This window comes from Bacillus rossius, chromosome 1 (assembly GCF_032445375.1).
Source record: "Bacillus rossius redtenbacheri isolate Brsri chromosome 1, Brsri_v3, whole genome shotgun sequence".
Classification (NCBI taxonomy): domain Eukaryota; kingdom Metazoa; phylum Arthropoda; class Insecta; order Phasmatodea; family Bacillidae; genus Bacillus; species Bacillus rossius.
Window position 1 is genome coordinate 69670442 of NC_086330.1, and position 15029 is coordinate 69685470.

Sequence of the window (15029 nt, forward strand, 5' to 3'; positions counted from 1 at the left end):
CGTTGACCTTGAAACATTTGCGTTTTGATGCGGGCTTCTTTCTCTGTCTAATCGCTGCTTCGGACACTAGTTTTGCGTGTACCAGCTGTCTCACTTCTTCACATGTAGGTAGGTTGTCCTCTTCTGGTAACTCGTCGTATCTGGGTAAATAGTTAGGATTGATAGTCACCGTTCGATCCCGGCAGAGGATTTCTTTGGGGGTAAAACCTGTTGAGCTATGTACAGTGTTATTTAGAACACATTCCACATAAGGCAGTCTGTCGCGCCAGGACTGCTGTGCCTGGTGACAGTACATTCGGAGCAAATTTCCTAGAGATTTCATTTGCCTCTCTACTGAATTGCTCTGAGGGTGTCGGGTAGAGATAGTAGTGGGAGTGGCGCCTAGTTTGCGGACACCTTGCTGCCACACATCACTCATGAACTGAGTGGCTCGGTCGGACAAAACTACTTTAGGTTTTCCAATCTCTTCTGTGTACTGTTTCAGTTTATTCAGCACTGTCTTAGCAATTGCATTTACGATTGGATATAATCGTGTGTACTTGGAAAACACATCGAGGATGACAAAAACATGTCTGACACCTCCCTTCGACACAGGCAGTGGCCCAAATAAATCCAATGACACCAGCTGTAGTGGCCACTCTGGTATGATTGGTTGCAGCTGTCCATGTAGGTTCTCTTGTGCATGTTTTGCCTTTTGGCACAGATCACAGGATGACGAAACTTGCGTAACATTCCGAGGCATGTTGGGCCAATACAGTTGACGGCTGATAGCTTCATACAGCTTACGTCCTCCAACATGTCCTAGGGCTAGGTGTATTTCCCATATTAACTGAATTCTCAGTTTGGTTGGCAACACTGGTTTCCAGTTGTCATCGTATATACTGCGTTTGCGAGAGTGTGCAAACAAAGTACCATTACCAGACACACAAAAATGCTGGTGAATCCTATGTTCTCTAGGATTCTCAGTCAGCTGTTTACAAATGCCTTGGCAGTATTCGTCTTCACTCTGTCTTACATGCAGGTCTTTCAGTAGGTGTTTCAGCTTAGGATTCTGCTGGATAACAGCTGCAGCAGCAGGAGCCACAAGAAATTCTCTTGTTTTGTTCCTGGCAGTTGCACTGGTTACATTGTAATTAACCTGTGTTCCTGTAGACTTAGTAGGTACTCAAAAAAAACAAAAAGGCCTAGAAACGTACGGGCCATGGCATACGTCAAGAAGACATATGAACAGTGAACAGAGGCGGAACACAGGTACAATACAAAGAATTTAGGTGTTAACACTCCAAAAGGTTGGTGGGTGTTAAGGTGGATCGTAATCTATAAAAATATAAATAAAACAATTAAATCTGGTTACTTCTAGCTTATTTTAATGGTTAACTTATTTTATTTTGAACAAGCCAGATTTTTCATAATAGGTATGGTAGTTAATACTTTTGGTCACCACTTTAATGACTTACAAACTAGTGACAATATATATTTTTATCAAAATCCACAGGTTCAGTAAACTCAAAGTTTAGTACATTAAATTATAATATAATTGAATTTTAACACGCGCAGGCCAGCCGCGGATACTTTGATAATTACTTTACAGATTACATTTATTTTAAAGCAAGTTGCACAAACAAGGTTTCAGAGTAATAAAATCAAAAATAAACAATTTTTCATTATTTGGATTGACAAGTACCTTTGATTACTATATTTTATACCTTTTTCTTTAATTGGTAGTTGAATAGTTCGCAAATTGTTCGTAGAGAATTTAAAACTTTAAGATTTCTTACATTGTGTCTTCCAAACATAGACTTAGCTGCATGCGAAGTGCTGACATCCGAACGGCGATGTGTGACGGGGCGGATAGCGGACTAAAGTTGACAGCACGATGCGTGGAATTTAGATGGCCGAAATCAGGAACTCAGTGGGGGTAGATGTGGTTGTCTACCCATCACTGGGGATGGAAAACCCCACTGTGAAAACAAAAGTTCGCACAGCGTTATTAAGTGGTTATGGCCAGTGGGAAAGTTCTCGGCCACAAAGGGCTCAAGAAAACAGGAAATCAAAAGGGTACTAAAATCTCTACTCACCAAATTGTGGGGTAGGTCGGTGGTACTATCTACCCATGATGGTAGACGTCCACTAGCGCGGTTGCACGCACTTAATTCGCCAGAAAAACACTAACACTAATATGATGTTTAAACTTAAAGTTGTAAGGGGATTTTCCCCTGATCGTCGCGACTACATCCTATATTCTTTGATGTCCGACTTCTCAGTAGGAGAGACGCGGTCGCGATAGAAGCAGCGCGGCAGATGTAGGATGCTCCCTGTACCACAGTAGATTGTCGACTCTCTCTACTTGAGAGAGTCCCTTAGTTCCTGCATGGGCTCAAAACCGAAAAGGGGGAGGAGGGAAGAGAGAAACAGAGTGGGCGGAGCTAAGCGGGCCATGGGAGGAAAAGTACCTTGGGATTGGTCAGGGCTTGTGCCACAAGAAAAATATAAAACTCTCTATGAGCGCCATCTTTAGTTGGGACAGGCGCCATGAGATAGCGCACCGAGCGGTGGCGTTGCTGTATGCCGTCTAAGGCAAAGGGGGATTGGAAGGTGGTGTTCCCTGGCGGGAGAAACAGACATTAGCATACTTAGTTTCGGTTGTGCTCGAGAGATCGCGCACAAGCCTCGTGCGTGGAGCGCAAGCATAGGCGTGGCTTGTTCCTAAAGGAGAGGAGGGGTTGACGAGGGAAGGGGGATGGTCTTGCCTCGGTCATGGTTCCTGGAAGCATAGCAGAAAACCTAAGAGGGCCAGGGGTGGCGGGGAAGTGCTTGTTTTATGCCGAGACCAGCACATCCGCTTTGCTCGCCAGGGGCCCGAGCCTGGGAAAGCGAGCTAGGCTCGCCTGACGAGGCAGGTACCCCTGCGTGAGAAACAAGGCGGAAGGCACGTCAGGCAGGGAGAGTTATCATGTCTGTTCCTGCATGCCGGTGAGATAAAATTGCCTCGGCTAGCCTACGCTGCGTGTAAGCGTCTGCATGTCTCAGCTGAGACGTTGAGACTCTAAAACCCACTAGTAAAGTTTTAATATGTATAGCCCTGGGTGGTATAGATGAGAAAATAAATTTTGATGAGGTACTCTAGCTTATGGGAAAGCAAAAACAATTTTAATAAATAAAAGTTGAAAAATTGAGCCATTAAATTACTGATTTTCGGCTCAACATCAATTTCTTCCAATCGACTGAGGCAGTCGGCTGCTGTATTTTCTGTTCCCTTGATGTGTAGGATTTCCAGGTCGTATTCTTGTAGTAGCAGATACCATCTTGTCAGACGACTGCCGAAAAGCTTTCCGGCTTTGCGGCATGTCAAGGCCTGATGGTCTGTGAGCAGTTTTATTCGCTCACCAAGTATCAAGTCTCGAAACTTCTGCAGAGCCCACACTATTGCAAGAGCCTCTCGCTCTGTTACTGTGTAATTCTTTTCGGCTGCATTAAGTGTGCGGCTTGCCATGGCTAAAGTTTTCTTCCTCATCACACTGTGCCAACCTGCAGCCTAGTGCAGATTCTGACGCATCAGTATACAGGTGAAATTCCTTGCCTTGTATGGGATGATATATCACATGTTCAGTCAGAAATAGCTGTTTCAAATTTTCAAAGGCTGTGGTGTGTTCTTCGCACCAATTCCAAACTTTATTCTTCTTGAGAAGTTCAAACAGAGGTATGGCAATTTTTGCTACTTTATCTGAGTAGTTGCGGTAGAAGCCTACTACGCCCAGAAATGCTCGCAACTGACGCACATTTCTAGGTGTAGCAAAATCCTGAATTACTTGCAATTTGTCAGGTGCTGTTTTGATTCCTTCTGGAGTAAGGATATGGCCTAAAAATGGTAGTTCCTGTCTGCAAAACAGTGATTTGCGGATTTTAACAGTCATGCCAGCCTGTTGTAGCTTATCCAACACAGTATGGATGTGAATCAAGTGCTCTTTGAAACTTGCAGATGTTATTAAAATGTCATCGACATAGGCTCTTGCAAAGCTCGCACACTCAGGACCTAGGGTAGCATCCAGGCATCTGGTGAATTCAGCTACCGTATTACATAGGCCAAAAGGCATAACCTTAAATACAAACTGTTGGTTTCTGAATAAGAAAGCTGTATATTGGCATGAATTGGATTCCAATGGGATCTGCCAATAGCCAGATGATAAGTCCAGAGTTGTTAAGTATTTGATACCTTGATACAGACGCAATATCTCATTGATCTGTGTAGGGCTTTCCCTGTCCTTGACTGTTATTTGGTTGAGCTCTCTTGCATCCAAGCATAGCCTCACTGTACCATCCTTCTTTGCCACACATACAATAGGGTTGGCATATGGGCTAGCTTCTCTCTTCACTACACCCCAGTCAATCATTAGGTGTAAGTACTCTGTTGCCTCCTGCAGGTATTTGGCAGGGATTGGATAGGACTTCCTGTGGAATGGTTGGTTTTCCTGTATTTTTATTTTTGCTTGATAGTGCCTGTTCAGGCCCGGTTTGTCCGAAAATACAGCTTGATGACTGACAAGCAGGTGGAAAATTTGCTGCTGTTGTACAGTTGTCACTATTGTCACACCTTGCAGTGACAGCTCTAGGTCTTCAATGGTAGCTGTCAGATTTTCAGTCAGCTGACTTACACATATTTGCCTTGGGATTTCCGTGTGTTGTAATAGGCCCACCCAATTGCCTTGTACATGCCACTGATCTGTCATACAGATAGGCAATAAACTATCACTGGCTGTCACTGTCCAGTGGCTGAAATCTATTACAATGCCAAACTCGGTTAGACAGTTGGTCCCAATGATGAGAGGTTTAGCTAGTCCTAGGACTATCAAGGCTGTCATTTCCTTTAAATTACCCAGTCCTTCCACTGTAATTAGGGCCTGTCGGTTGACAATGGGACTGGCTCTTGAAGTCACCCCTTTGATCTTCATAGCAGGTACTGGAATTACTGGAAGAGATTGGCCATGTGGCTGTAGTTGTAGCAGCAACTCTTCACTCATACATGTTACTTCTGCACCTGAGTCTAGCAGTGCAGGGGTATCCTGTCCATTTATTCTTAGTGTGGTCTCTGGATACACTGTTCTTCGTAGAGGGAAGTTCTTTTCTGTAGGTTCATGGTAGAGAAATTCGCGTTCGTTTTCCCTCAAAATAACTGTGCATAAGTATTTCCTGTACCCAATACAAGTATACACTGGAGTGTACCACTCTTTCACTCCTTGGTTTTCCCCTCTGCCATCGAATCGGGTCATGGTGCGGGGACTATCAACCGTAACCCTCTCTATTTTAACAGGTTCCCAGTTGTCTGTCGCCCCTGTCTTATGGGTGCAACAGTGTGGTTGTTTATCCACTCTCCACCATTAGCTGTGTTGGCGGGTGTTGTCTGGAATGACTCTGCCGCAGGGTTCAGAGGTTCATTGCGGGCAAAGTAGCTGAGCTGTTGTCCAGTAAATGGAGGTGGAAGTGATGACTGGAATGAGGCTGTATTTTGCTTGCCCCCTGGAGTGCTGCTAGATGAGCTTGTGCTGCAGGCATTCACTGGAGCTGCAGGGACTTGTTTGTGATGTAGCGGTCAGTTGTCTGCTTGTCTGTTGCTGCGCTGCATCTCAGACGATCTTCTGTACCTCTTGGAATCATACTCGTCGTCAGAGTGATTCCTGCGCCGGTTGAAAGTAGACTCCCTGGTAGGCCATTTTTCCGTTGACAGTGATCGGCGTCGGTCGCTGCGCCTATCCTCGTCTCGGTGCGTGCGGCTCTCCTCATCATCACTGTGATATTTCTTATTGGACCACCAGGTTTTCTGCCTGTACGGTGTCGCATTCTTAGGTTGCCAGTTGCTGTTGTACTGGAAACTTTTCTTGTACGGTCGCTTCTGGCGTGGAGGCTCTTCCTCTCTTGTCCACTGCATCATGTTTACAGCAGCTGGTCGGTTGTCATTCTGCTTGCTCTCGCGTGACTGCCAGTAGTTGTGCACCGGCTGGTTCTTCTGGTAAGACGAGCTTTTACCAGGTTCCTCCTGTCTGGATTGCGAGCGGTTGAGCTTCTGTAGCTTATCCAAGAGCAGGAGCTGCTCGCGGAAGTCGGTGACATCCCGATAGGTGCGGCCGCTCAGTTGGAGTTGGTAGGTTAGGGGTAACTGCATGGTCACGGTAGCGATGAACTCCTCATCTGTCATGGCTAGGTCCAGATAGCGTGTTCTCTCAAACATGTTTGACACATGGGCTTCCAGTGTCACACTACACTTTGGGTCATAGCATTCCGTATGCAGTTGGGCGCGGAAATTCCCCTGAATCCTAAGATTCCAATATTGCTGCAGGAATTGCTCACGAAACTGGCTGTAGGAGCTGGTGGAATTGCTCTTCATCTCCCACCAGTAAAAATCATGGTTCTTCAGTGCTGTGCTGAGACACCTCAAATTTTCTTGGTCGGTCAGGCTGAATGTTCTGGCATATTCCTCGAATTTGTTCAGAAATCTCACAGGATTTTCTGTCGCTTTGCCAGAGAAGGATGGCATTGCCTCCGACCAATGGCATGCTGGATGGTGCATCAAGGCCGCAGGATCCAAGCTTGCCATACTAACTGGTGCATCCAGAGTCTGCCGGGTAGCTACAGGTGTGCTTGGTCCTACTTCCTGTCTTCTGGGCTCCTCTGTGGGACTGTTGTTGTTGGTCGTTGGATTGGTGTTGTGGGCAGATCCCAGCTATTGCAGTTGCCGTTCCAGCATCTGCACCTGGGTCTCCATTCTCTGTTGGTGGCATTCTACCCGTTGGTAGAGAACAGATGCATTGGCCTCTGCTGCCCTTGTTGCAGCTTGCTCGACCTCACTGCCGATGGCATCGAACCTGCTGTGTAGAGTAGCAGTCGTCTCTTCCACGTGTTCAAGTCGGGAAGACAATCTCAAGGCTTCAGCCTTTAATACTGCACGACCATTCGCACATTGTTCCTGGAGTTCCTGCCGTTCCTGGGCTGCAGTTTCCAACAAGGCGGTAGTGCGAGACTCCAACCCGTTGACATTAGTCTGCACTTGGGTGACATGATCTGATAACCTTTCCATTGTGACTTGTTGTTCCTGGAACTGGGTCTCTAATCTGTCTTCCAGAGTACTGAAGTCAGATCTCAGGCTTGTGTGTAGAGTGTCCAATTTGGCATCCATGCTGGTCTGTACAGTGTCAAATTTAGCATTCATGCTGGTCTGTACAGTGTCAAATTTGGCCTCAATGTTAGCTTGTATGGTGTTCATGTTCAATGTTAGGTTCAGCATCATTTGATCCAATCGACTTAAAAGATATGGTTGTGTGTACTGGCTTATGGTGGTGTTGTGTACAGCAGCACACTGAGGAACTGGTACCGCAGCATCTGTTGCTATACTGTCCAAGGGTATGCTGACAGACACTGGTGCAGGTAGGCTACTTGAATCAAGGATGGGGAGAACAGCTGATTGTGACAAGTTGCTAGAAGAGGGTGCTTGTGTAGGAGCCATGGGCCGCTCCAGGCCTTCACCTGCCCTTGTCAGAGATGTGCTTAGGTAATCCATTACTCCCTCAGGTGAACACCTGCCTCCTGATGACGCAGTCAATGTGTCACTATCTGTGCTCCTCGATTCTCTTTCATTAGCCTTCTCAACATTGGCTTCTGCCCTATTTCGCAGACTGTAGGTAGACGTAGTTGGTCGTGACATGTTGTATAAATATAGGTATCAAAAACACAAAACACTTTAAAACAAACAACAAACAATCTCGTCTTACACTCGATGGCCCCACAGTATGGTCGTCACTCTGGTATGTTTTACATTGTTATTGGACTATATAATTTTATTATTGCTTTCAAATGAGGTATTGGTGACAATTTTAAACCACATAAAAACATGGGACAATAATGGCAGTAGACAAATAAAAACACACTATGTAGTTATGTTGTTTGAAAAACTGCAAATATTTTTTAATAACTTATACCTCACTGTTAGACAAATATTCCACATAAATAAATCCAACTTTAGTACAATGATCAGACAGCTTGGATTTCAGAATAAAAACTGTGGCAGTGGTAGATTAGCTTAACAGATCATCCTTAAATTCGTAATTTCCGGAGGTAGATATGTAGGGCACACACATAAACCAAAAGTTCGTTTGTCCTGATAGATTTTATGTCACCAAATATTTTCACCACTTGAAAGTTTTATTTTAACTGGTTAGTCTATTTATAATGCGCCGGCTAGCTAGTTCAGGGTGAGCAGATAACTTTAAAAACAAGACACCTGGGGTTAGACGAGATAATGAAGTTTGTAATATATTAAAAAAAATTAATGTTTATAAAAATTATGTCACGAATTTCTATTAAGTTCTTTAGGGTTCATTTGTCTATAGGGTCATAAAAATCAGATGTGTGTTTTGGGTAGCGGTGACAATTAGGCAAATTAACAAGCGCCACAATGGCGTGACTTACGGTATCGGCGACAATCGCAATATCCACAATTAAATAAAATTTTACATGTTTCCCTAAAACATTTTCTACACATGTAGCTTTGCACATCTACTTGTGTCATAAATACACACAATCCTATTTACTTTCAATTGTTATATTTATTTAACAAACTATATTGGCTTTAACTTCGAGCGTCCTTCGGTCTTCAAAAAGTCTCCAACATTCCTTCGATTGTTACCAGCCCGTTCAAAAACGTCCATATGGCGCATTCCTATTGGCCCGTACGAATCGTAAGATTTAAGCTTTAAGTCCAAAACAATTACACACAATTACAACAATAACCGAAATATTGAATGTTTTTCAAAATAAAACTTAACCAAGGAAAAATACGTGTTATTAAATGTTGTAATAAAAAAAATAAGTTTTAAAATGTATTGTTGCAAACGACTCGGTCCACGGAGTCATAGAGAGCATTCACATTGATAGATGTTTTCTGTTTATAATCAAATAACATTGACACTCGATACTGTTTTGTAATGATTCACAATATTAAATTAAATGTTTGCAAACGTAAATATAAACAAACAATCTGGGCCTATGTTTCGGCACAATCATGACGGTAGTTTCAAGTGATTTATTTTTATAAAAGGGACAATATTGTTTAATATTTAAATGCATAATTTTAGATATAGCTATGCTTTTATATTGCATTTATTGTCTAATTGTTGCGGATTCGATAATTATATTAATGTTAAAGTAATAATTATTCCTAATTTAAATTATACCCAGGAATATTTTATTTTTTTCAAATATAATTTAAGTTTTTAATTATTTACATCATCCTTGACGTTATGCCAGCTTATACACTATGACCATATCTTTCGTAGAGTCTTACTCACAGCTAATATTTTACAAGTATTAATGTCTCTTCTAATCAAATATTTGTTTGCGTATATTTGTTTAAAAACTTAATGAAAGCAGTGCCCGAAATATAATTGTTTATGTATGTTTACATTTGTTTGTTGTATTTTCTTAGCAGGATTTTGTACAAGTATGTCTGCGTACGAATGTTTAAAACTGCATGGAAGGATATAGTTAAGTGTTTGCATACCTTAAAATTGCCTTCTCCGGGGCCAATTTTATTATGTTACCTATATTTTACCCATTCATGCATGTCAAAATAATCACTAACTTTTCTTTGAAACTGTAAATGGGGATTTTAATAAATACCTTGAAAAGTGAATTTCAATTAGAAGAGTCATGCCAGTTATATTAAAATTGATTTAATAATAATTTTTAATTTCCAATATATACATATAAAAATTAATTTATACATATATAAATTAAATATATATAAGATTACAAAAATATAAACAAAAAAAATCAACCCAGGATTGTCCACATATAATGATATTAAGATTATGTGCTTCAAGATTCAGTCCCAAAAGCACTGACTCGAGGCTGTTGTATCGAGCATCAAAACCCTATTCCACCAAGCTCAGTCTCTCGTCCAGCCCAGGACATGCGCACATTATAAGCTGTGGCCACACTGGTGATCATTGAACGCAGGCCCAGTTCCAGGTAATGGTGATGGCGAGGTCCACCCACACTGGGATGGTGTGACAGGGGAGACTACCCAACTTGGAGTAGGTTCTTGTGGTTATGGTGCCAGACGCCCCATGTAATGGGCATGCATTAATAATGTAGGAGAATATAGTTTATGGAGGATGGTTCGTCCTATTCAATGCCTTGAATTATTCCAATAGTCATCGGCAGTTCAGCCACCATCTTAAAGGAAAAGTTACATGCTACCTTTAGGCTGCAGCATGTTAACAGTATCTACAGTAACGTCTGTCTCCTCTCTTAAGGACAGCCGAGGGAGTTATGGAGTTATTAGGGTTTGGTCTCATATTTCATGTCGGATATTTTGTTATCTTGCCATGCTGTCATTTAACTTATATTGAAGTTTTATAAATCATCACAATGTTTGTCACCTGATATTGACTAAGTTTCATTTAATAGCCGTAAAAGTGTCACGCTCTTTTTCATCTCTATGATCACTTCCGTGAAAGATTACAGACGGAAAAAAACGTTTAGTAATTATCAAGTGTAATTTCTGGCACAAAATAAACTACAAACTACTACCATGGAAAACATTTATAAGGAATATATCTTAAAGAACCGTAATGGCAAAATATATATACTCGAAATATTATGTGAGACAAATATTTATGTAGGCCTATCCCAAATTACCTTCACTAGTCCTGTGTTGGGAAGTGTTCGGTTGGTGCTGACTCACCCTTACCCGGCGTAGATACTACTTACAGGTCTAGTCCTGTGTTGGGAAGTGTTCGTTTGGTTCTTCCTCACCTTTGCCTGGCGTAGACCCTACATGTTTGTCTAGTCCTTTGTTTTGGGAGTGGACTATTGGTGCTGCCTCGCCCTTGGCTGACATTGACCCTTCCTGCAGGTATAGTCCTGTGTTGGGGAGTATTCGGGTGGTGCTGTATCACCCTTTCCTGGCATAGATCCTACCTGCATGAATAGACCTGGCGGAGTCGTTCTTTACACATTGAAATATGAGTGCATTGTTTTTTCCCCTGGCGTGCAGTAACACGCTCAGGGAAGAAGGAAGTTTATGAGCGAGACACCCCGTTGTCGAGTCACCAACAACTAATCCATACCGCCATTACCCTCACACTCACCTCTTGTTTACAGGTACGATGCGTTGCCAACCTCATAGGTGGCGCATCCCGGGAGCAACGGACTGCGAAAGCGCTACGGCAGGAAGTCTACACGTTGGGTGGCCTCAACTACAGATCTCAGATCTCTTCCAGATATTCCTGACGTGCGATGAAATAAAAATTGCGCACATCAATTCGGTGTAAGCAATGATCATCACGAATTATGCGTGAAGTCTTTTTTTTTCTCAGTTGATTGCCTTCGTCATGTTTTGCTATATACCAAAACATTAATTATTGTAGTGCAGTGCAATTTGTGAAAATTTTTAATAGGAGAATTTTTTTTATGAAAAATCACTGTTTTTAACTGTGTGGAAGATCTGATTCATAATTGTCAGTTATCAAGAAGCATGGTTAAGCCTCTGCGTGAGGGAATGACACACACACGTGCCCTCCATGCTCGGCGGGTACCTGGTAGCCGCAAGGCGGGGGAGAGCCGTGCGCAGGCGCGGGCAGGCCTCGCCCCGGGGTCGCGAGGCACGACAGTAGCGCCGCTACCAGCACGCAGCCGCCACAGGTCCACATCCTCGAGCGAGCAGCGGGGCGCAAGTACTGGTCTCGGGAGCAACGTAGCTCCGGGGGAAACAATCGCGCATCTTCCCAAAACAAACCACTCGCAGATAACCGCTCGACGATACCCCTTATCGGCGGCCGGCGAGTGGCGCGGCAAACAATGCGGACCGATTACTTCGTACGCCTCTCGGTGCGATACGCGAAGGCGGTCATGAAAACATGAACATTAATCTATTAATGACACTGGCATAACTAAGAGATTCCTCAGATCTGACACGAGATAATGCAGTATCCGTAATTTTGAATACATAAAAAAACATCAGGTTGTTTAGAACAGATAATGAATTGAATTGGATGAGGGGTGTTCATGTACCCAACGTGCTGTTTTCTTGGACTTTGTAAAGGCAAACCCGATAATAAACGAAATACTGTAGGTTTTTCGCTTAGTCAAGATATGTTCAGAGTGATTCTAACAACAATCTGAAATTCACTAGGTGTGGCGGGCGTACTTGACTGATAAGCCTATCTTACACTTCACAACTTTCTGGAATATTTTTTACTACTTGAAACATTAAACTGGTGATTTTTATAGCCATCTTTCATTTTTTTTCCGTATGATACCAAAACCAAGATTCACAAAAATCAAACATTTATGTACGTAGCACATATGTCAAATGTTATCACTATTATCAATTACAAAACAGAGTTAGGTAAGGTTTTTTAAATGCCAAAACCTATTTATAATATTTTAAATAATTCACTGTTAATATTTGTATTTTAATCATACTACGCCGCGAATCTGCCACTTTGGTTATTAGGCCCTATATATCAAATGTTAGCTCACATCTGATATTGACGTCAGATGGCAAGATTGGAAAACTGTATCTTACAGACCTATTTAGAAAATTTGGCGATTATTTGTAATTATTTTGAGTATTAGTTGCCAGCCTCAAGCAGATGCGTGCCTAGACTACTGATGAGATTTACCTCGCCTGAAAGATGCTCAATAACTATATTTATGGACCCAAACTTAAACAATTTTGGAGATATAAAATGCCACAGGTAGTGCGTATGGTAGCACCTACGCACAAAATTTATTAGGATAAAATTAAAACAATTCATCTTCCAACAAGATGGTGCACAGCATCGGTTTAAATTAGCTTTATGGCAAAGTAGTGTCTAAGTGTTCCTTTGATGCTAATGTATTTCTTATGGGACTACGATTTGATGGTTTGTTAGCATGTCGACTTGCCAATTGTAGGAATTCGGTCATGTTCGGATGTTTCCGCACCTCATTACCTATGATCAGAAACTCGTCGAACATTTTCGGTTACATTCGTCCTTTTCATCCGCAGTCCTGCCCATTGGTTCGCTAGTTTGAGGCGCACTACAGTCGCAGGATGCCATATTGTATAGTTTTTTTTCGGTATTGGCTACTACTGCAATCTGTGTTGATACTTAAAATAATTAGTTATGTCAAAAATAATATTCATATTATTGGCTTAAATAATTATCAAAGGTTTAATTTATTTTATATTTACTTTTCATTGACATTTTTCAGTAATATATGTAAGTTGGCCAGCAATTTTGAAATTCACTATTTAAAATTAGTTTTTAACCGAACCTTTACTATAAATGTAAAATGTCCAACTTAACTTCTTTAAAAATGGAAATATGTTGTCAATGAAAGAAACTGTTTCGAAAAACTTGGTACTTTCTATTAATTTGATTAAATTAAGCAGAAAAACACGAGGACAAATTTGATGATGAACATGATAATTATGACGATGTAGATTTTGTAGTTTATTCTGAAATAGGCCCCAATGATCTAAACCCATATCCATATGAAATAAATTCTAAGCCATTTTATATACGATCCATATGTACAGATTATTTCAGATCAGTACTTAGCAAAATTTCTGTGACTCAAACTGGCTCCACCTCTTCGCCTTCTTTCATAAAGCCATATCATTTAAGTTTGCCCATCATTGACTTATGTCAAACAAGTTTCCGTAAGAGGAGCCTGAGTGGGTCAAATGGAAGACGCGCACTCTTCAAAATAATGTTTCACACGTTGTACCTGTCTACTATAATTACCGTTAAATATTTCGCCACCACCTCGGACGTCTCTTGAAAATCTGCTAGCGTTTCCATAACAACTATTTATTCAATTCCACATATTAACTCACGGGGGAGAGGATAATTGAACCCGGGATTTTTCGTCAGGAGGGAAAGGAAGCGGACGTTGTCCTGGTCGGTGGATTTCATCGAATTACTTCCGTTTCCGCACTCATGCATACCGTCAACGCTCTTTTAGCATTGCCACTTGGCATCGTCTCTAACGAACTCGGACATTGAAAATTATTTAAGTTCTACGTTTTATTGTTTATTACTTTTTAATGTAAAAACCTCTCGGCTTTGCACTGCAAGCGAATGCTGTATGAGGTTGTGTGAATTAAAATTATTTAGCTACTACGTTTCTGCTCTGAATTATTTTATTTATTTAAGGAACTCCATCCTCTGTGCACAATATGCACGTATATATTAATGTAATTGTGTGTGTAAGTAAACTAAATCTACGCTCAAATACGCGCGTTTGCATGGCTGTGGAGTTTTGTACAATTTTAAAATTTTCAGTCGCACGCCAGAAGTGTGCACAGGTTGCGCACGAAAAGTAATTGCGTACGTGTTATCACGACTCCTGCGTGTGCGATGCAGCAATCAACATTACAGAAGTACAAACAAAACCAATCTCTATTATTCAGTGAAGGATTACAAACACAGTTTCTAACACACACATTTATTATTTATATAACTGTCTGAGAATTATATAAATCATTTTAAGATCGGGTGGGTTAATTAAATATGCATATAACTTTAAATATTTACGGTAGATAGAATGTTTCCCATTTTTTATAGGAAGTCGGGGGTTTGATCAGAGAAAACAATTGTCAATAAACTGCGAAGTTATCGTGTACTTAATTCTTGACATTATTGGTTCGTACAGAACTGACATACGACAAGAAAAGCTGTTAGTTGCATGAATGGATTAACAAACTACTTTGTCCGAGAAAGGCAGTTCACTGTGTCCTTATCGTGGCGCGATACTGGGAAAAAACATCATTCTCGCTCATCACACATCAAAAGACAATGGCAAACCACATATGAATCTTCCCCCTCCACTTTTCAAGGGTGTATAGGTCGTCGCAACCGCGGCGTTCACGCACGGAAACTCAGGGGCTGACCAACATTGCTGAAGGCAGGATTTTATTTTGGAGGACGTCCCGCAATTGTGGTGCTTATTCCACTTCAGAGAACAGCACAATTTAATTGGTGTGA

General features: G+C 41.7%; 1 protein-coding gene across 1 annotated transcript in view; it reads right to left on the reverse strand.

Annotated features, from left to right (window-relative positions):
• The window catches only part of LOC134537422 (lysosomal alpha-mannosidase-like), a 173888-nt gene extending 162095 nt beyond the window's left edge, over positions 1–11793 (reverse strand). The window contains exon 1 of the mRNA XM_063377833.1: positions 11589–11793. Within this exon, the coding sequence (XP_063233903.1) occupies positions 11589–11702 (114 nt within the window). The 5' untranslated portion in view covers positions 11703–11793. The remainder of the gene's footprint in view (positions 1–11588) is intronic.
• Positions 11794–15029: the final 3236 nt, after the last annotated feature.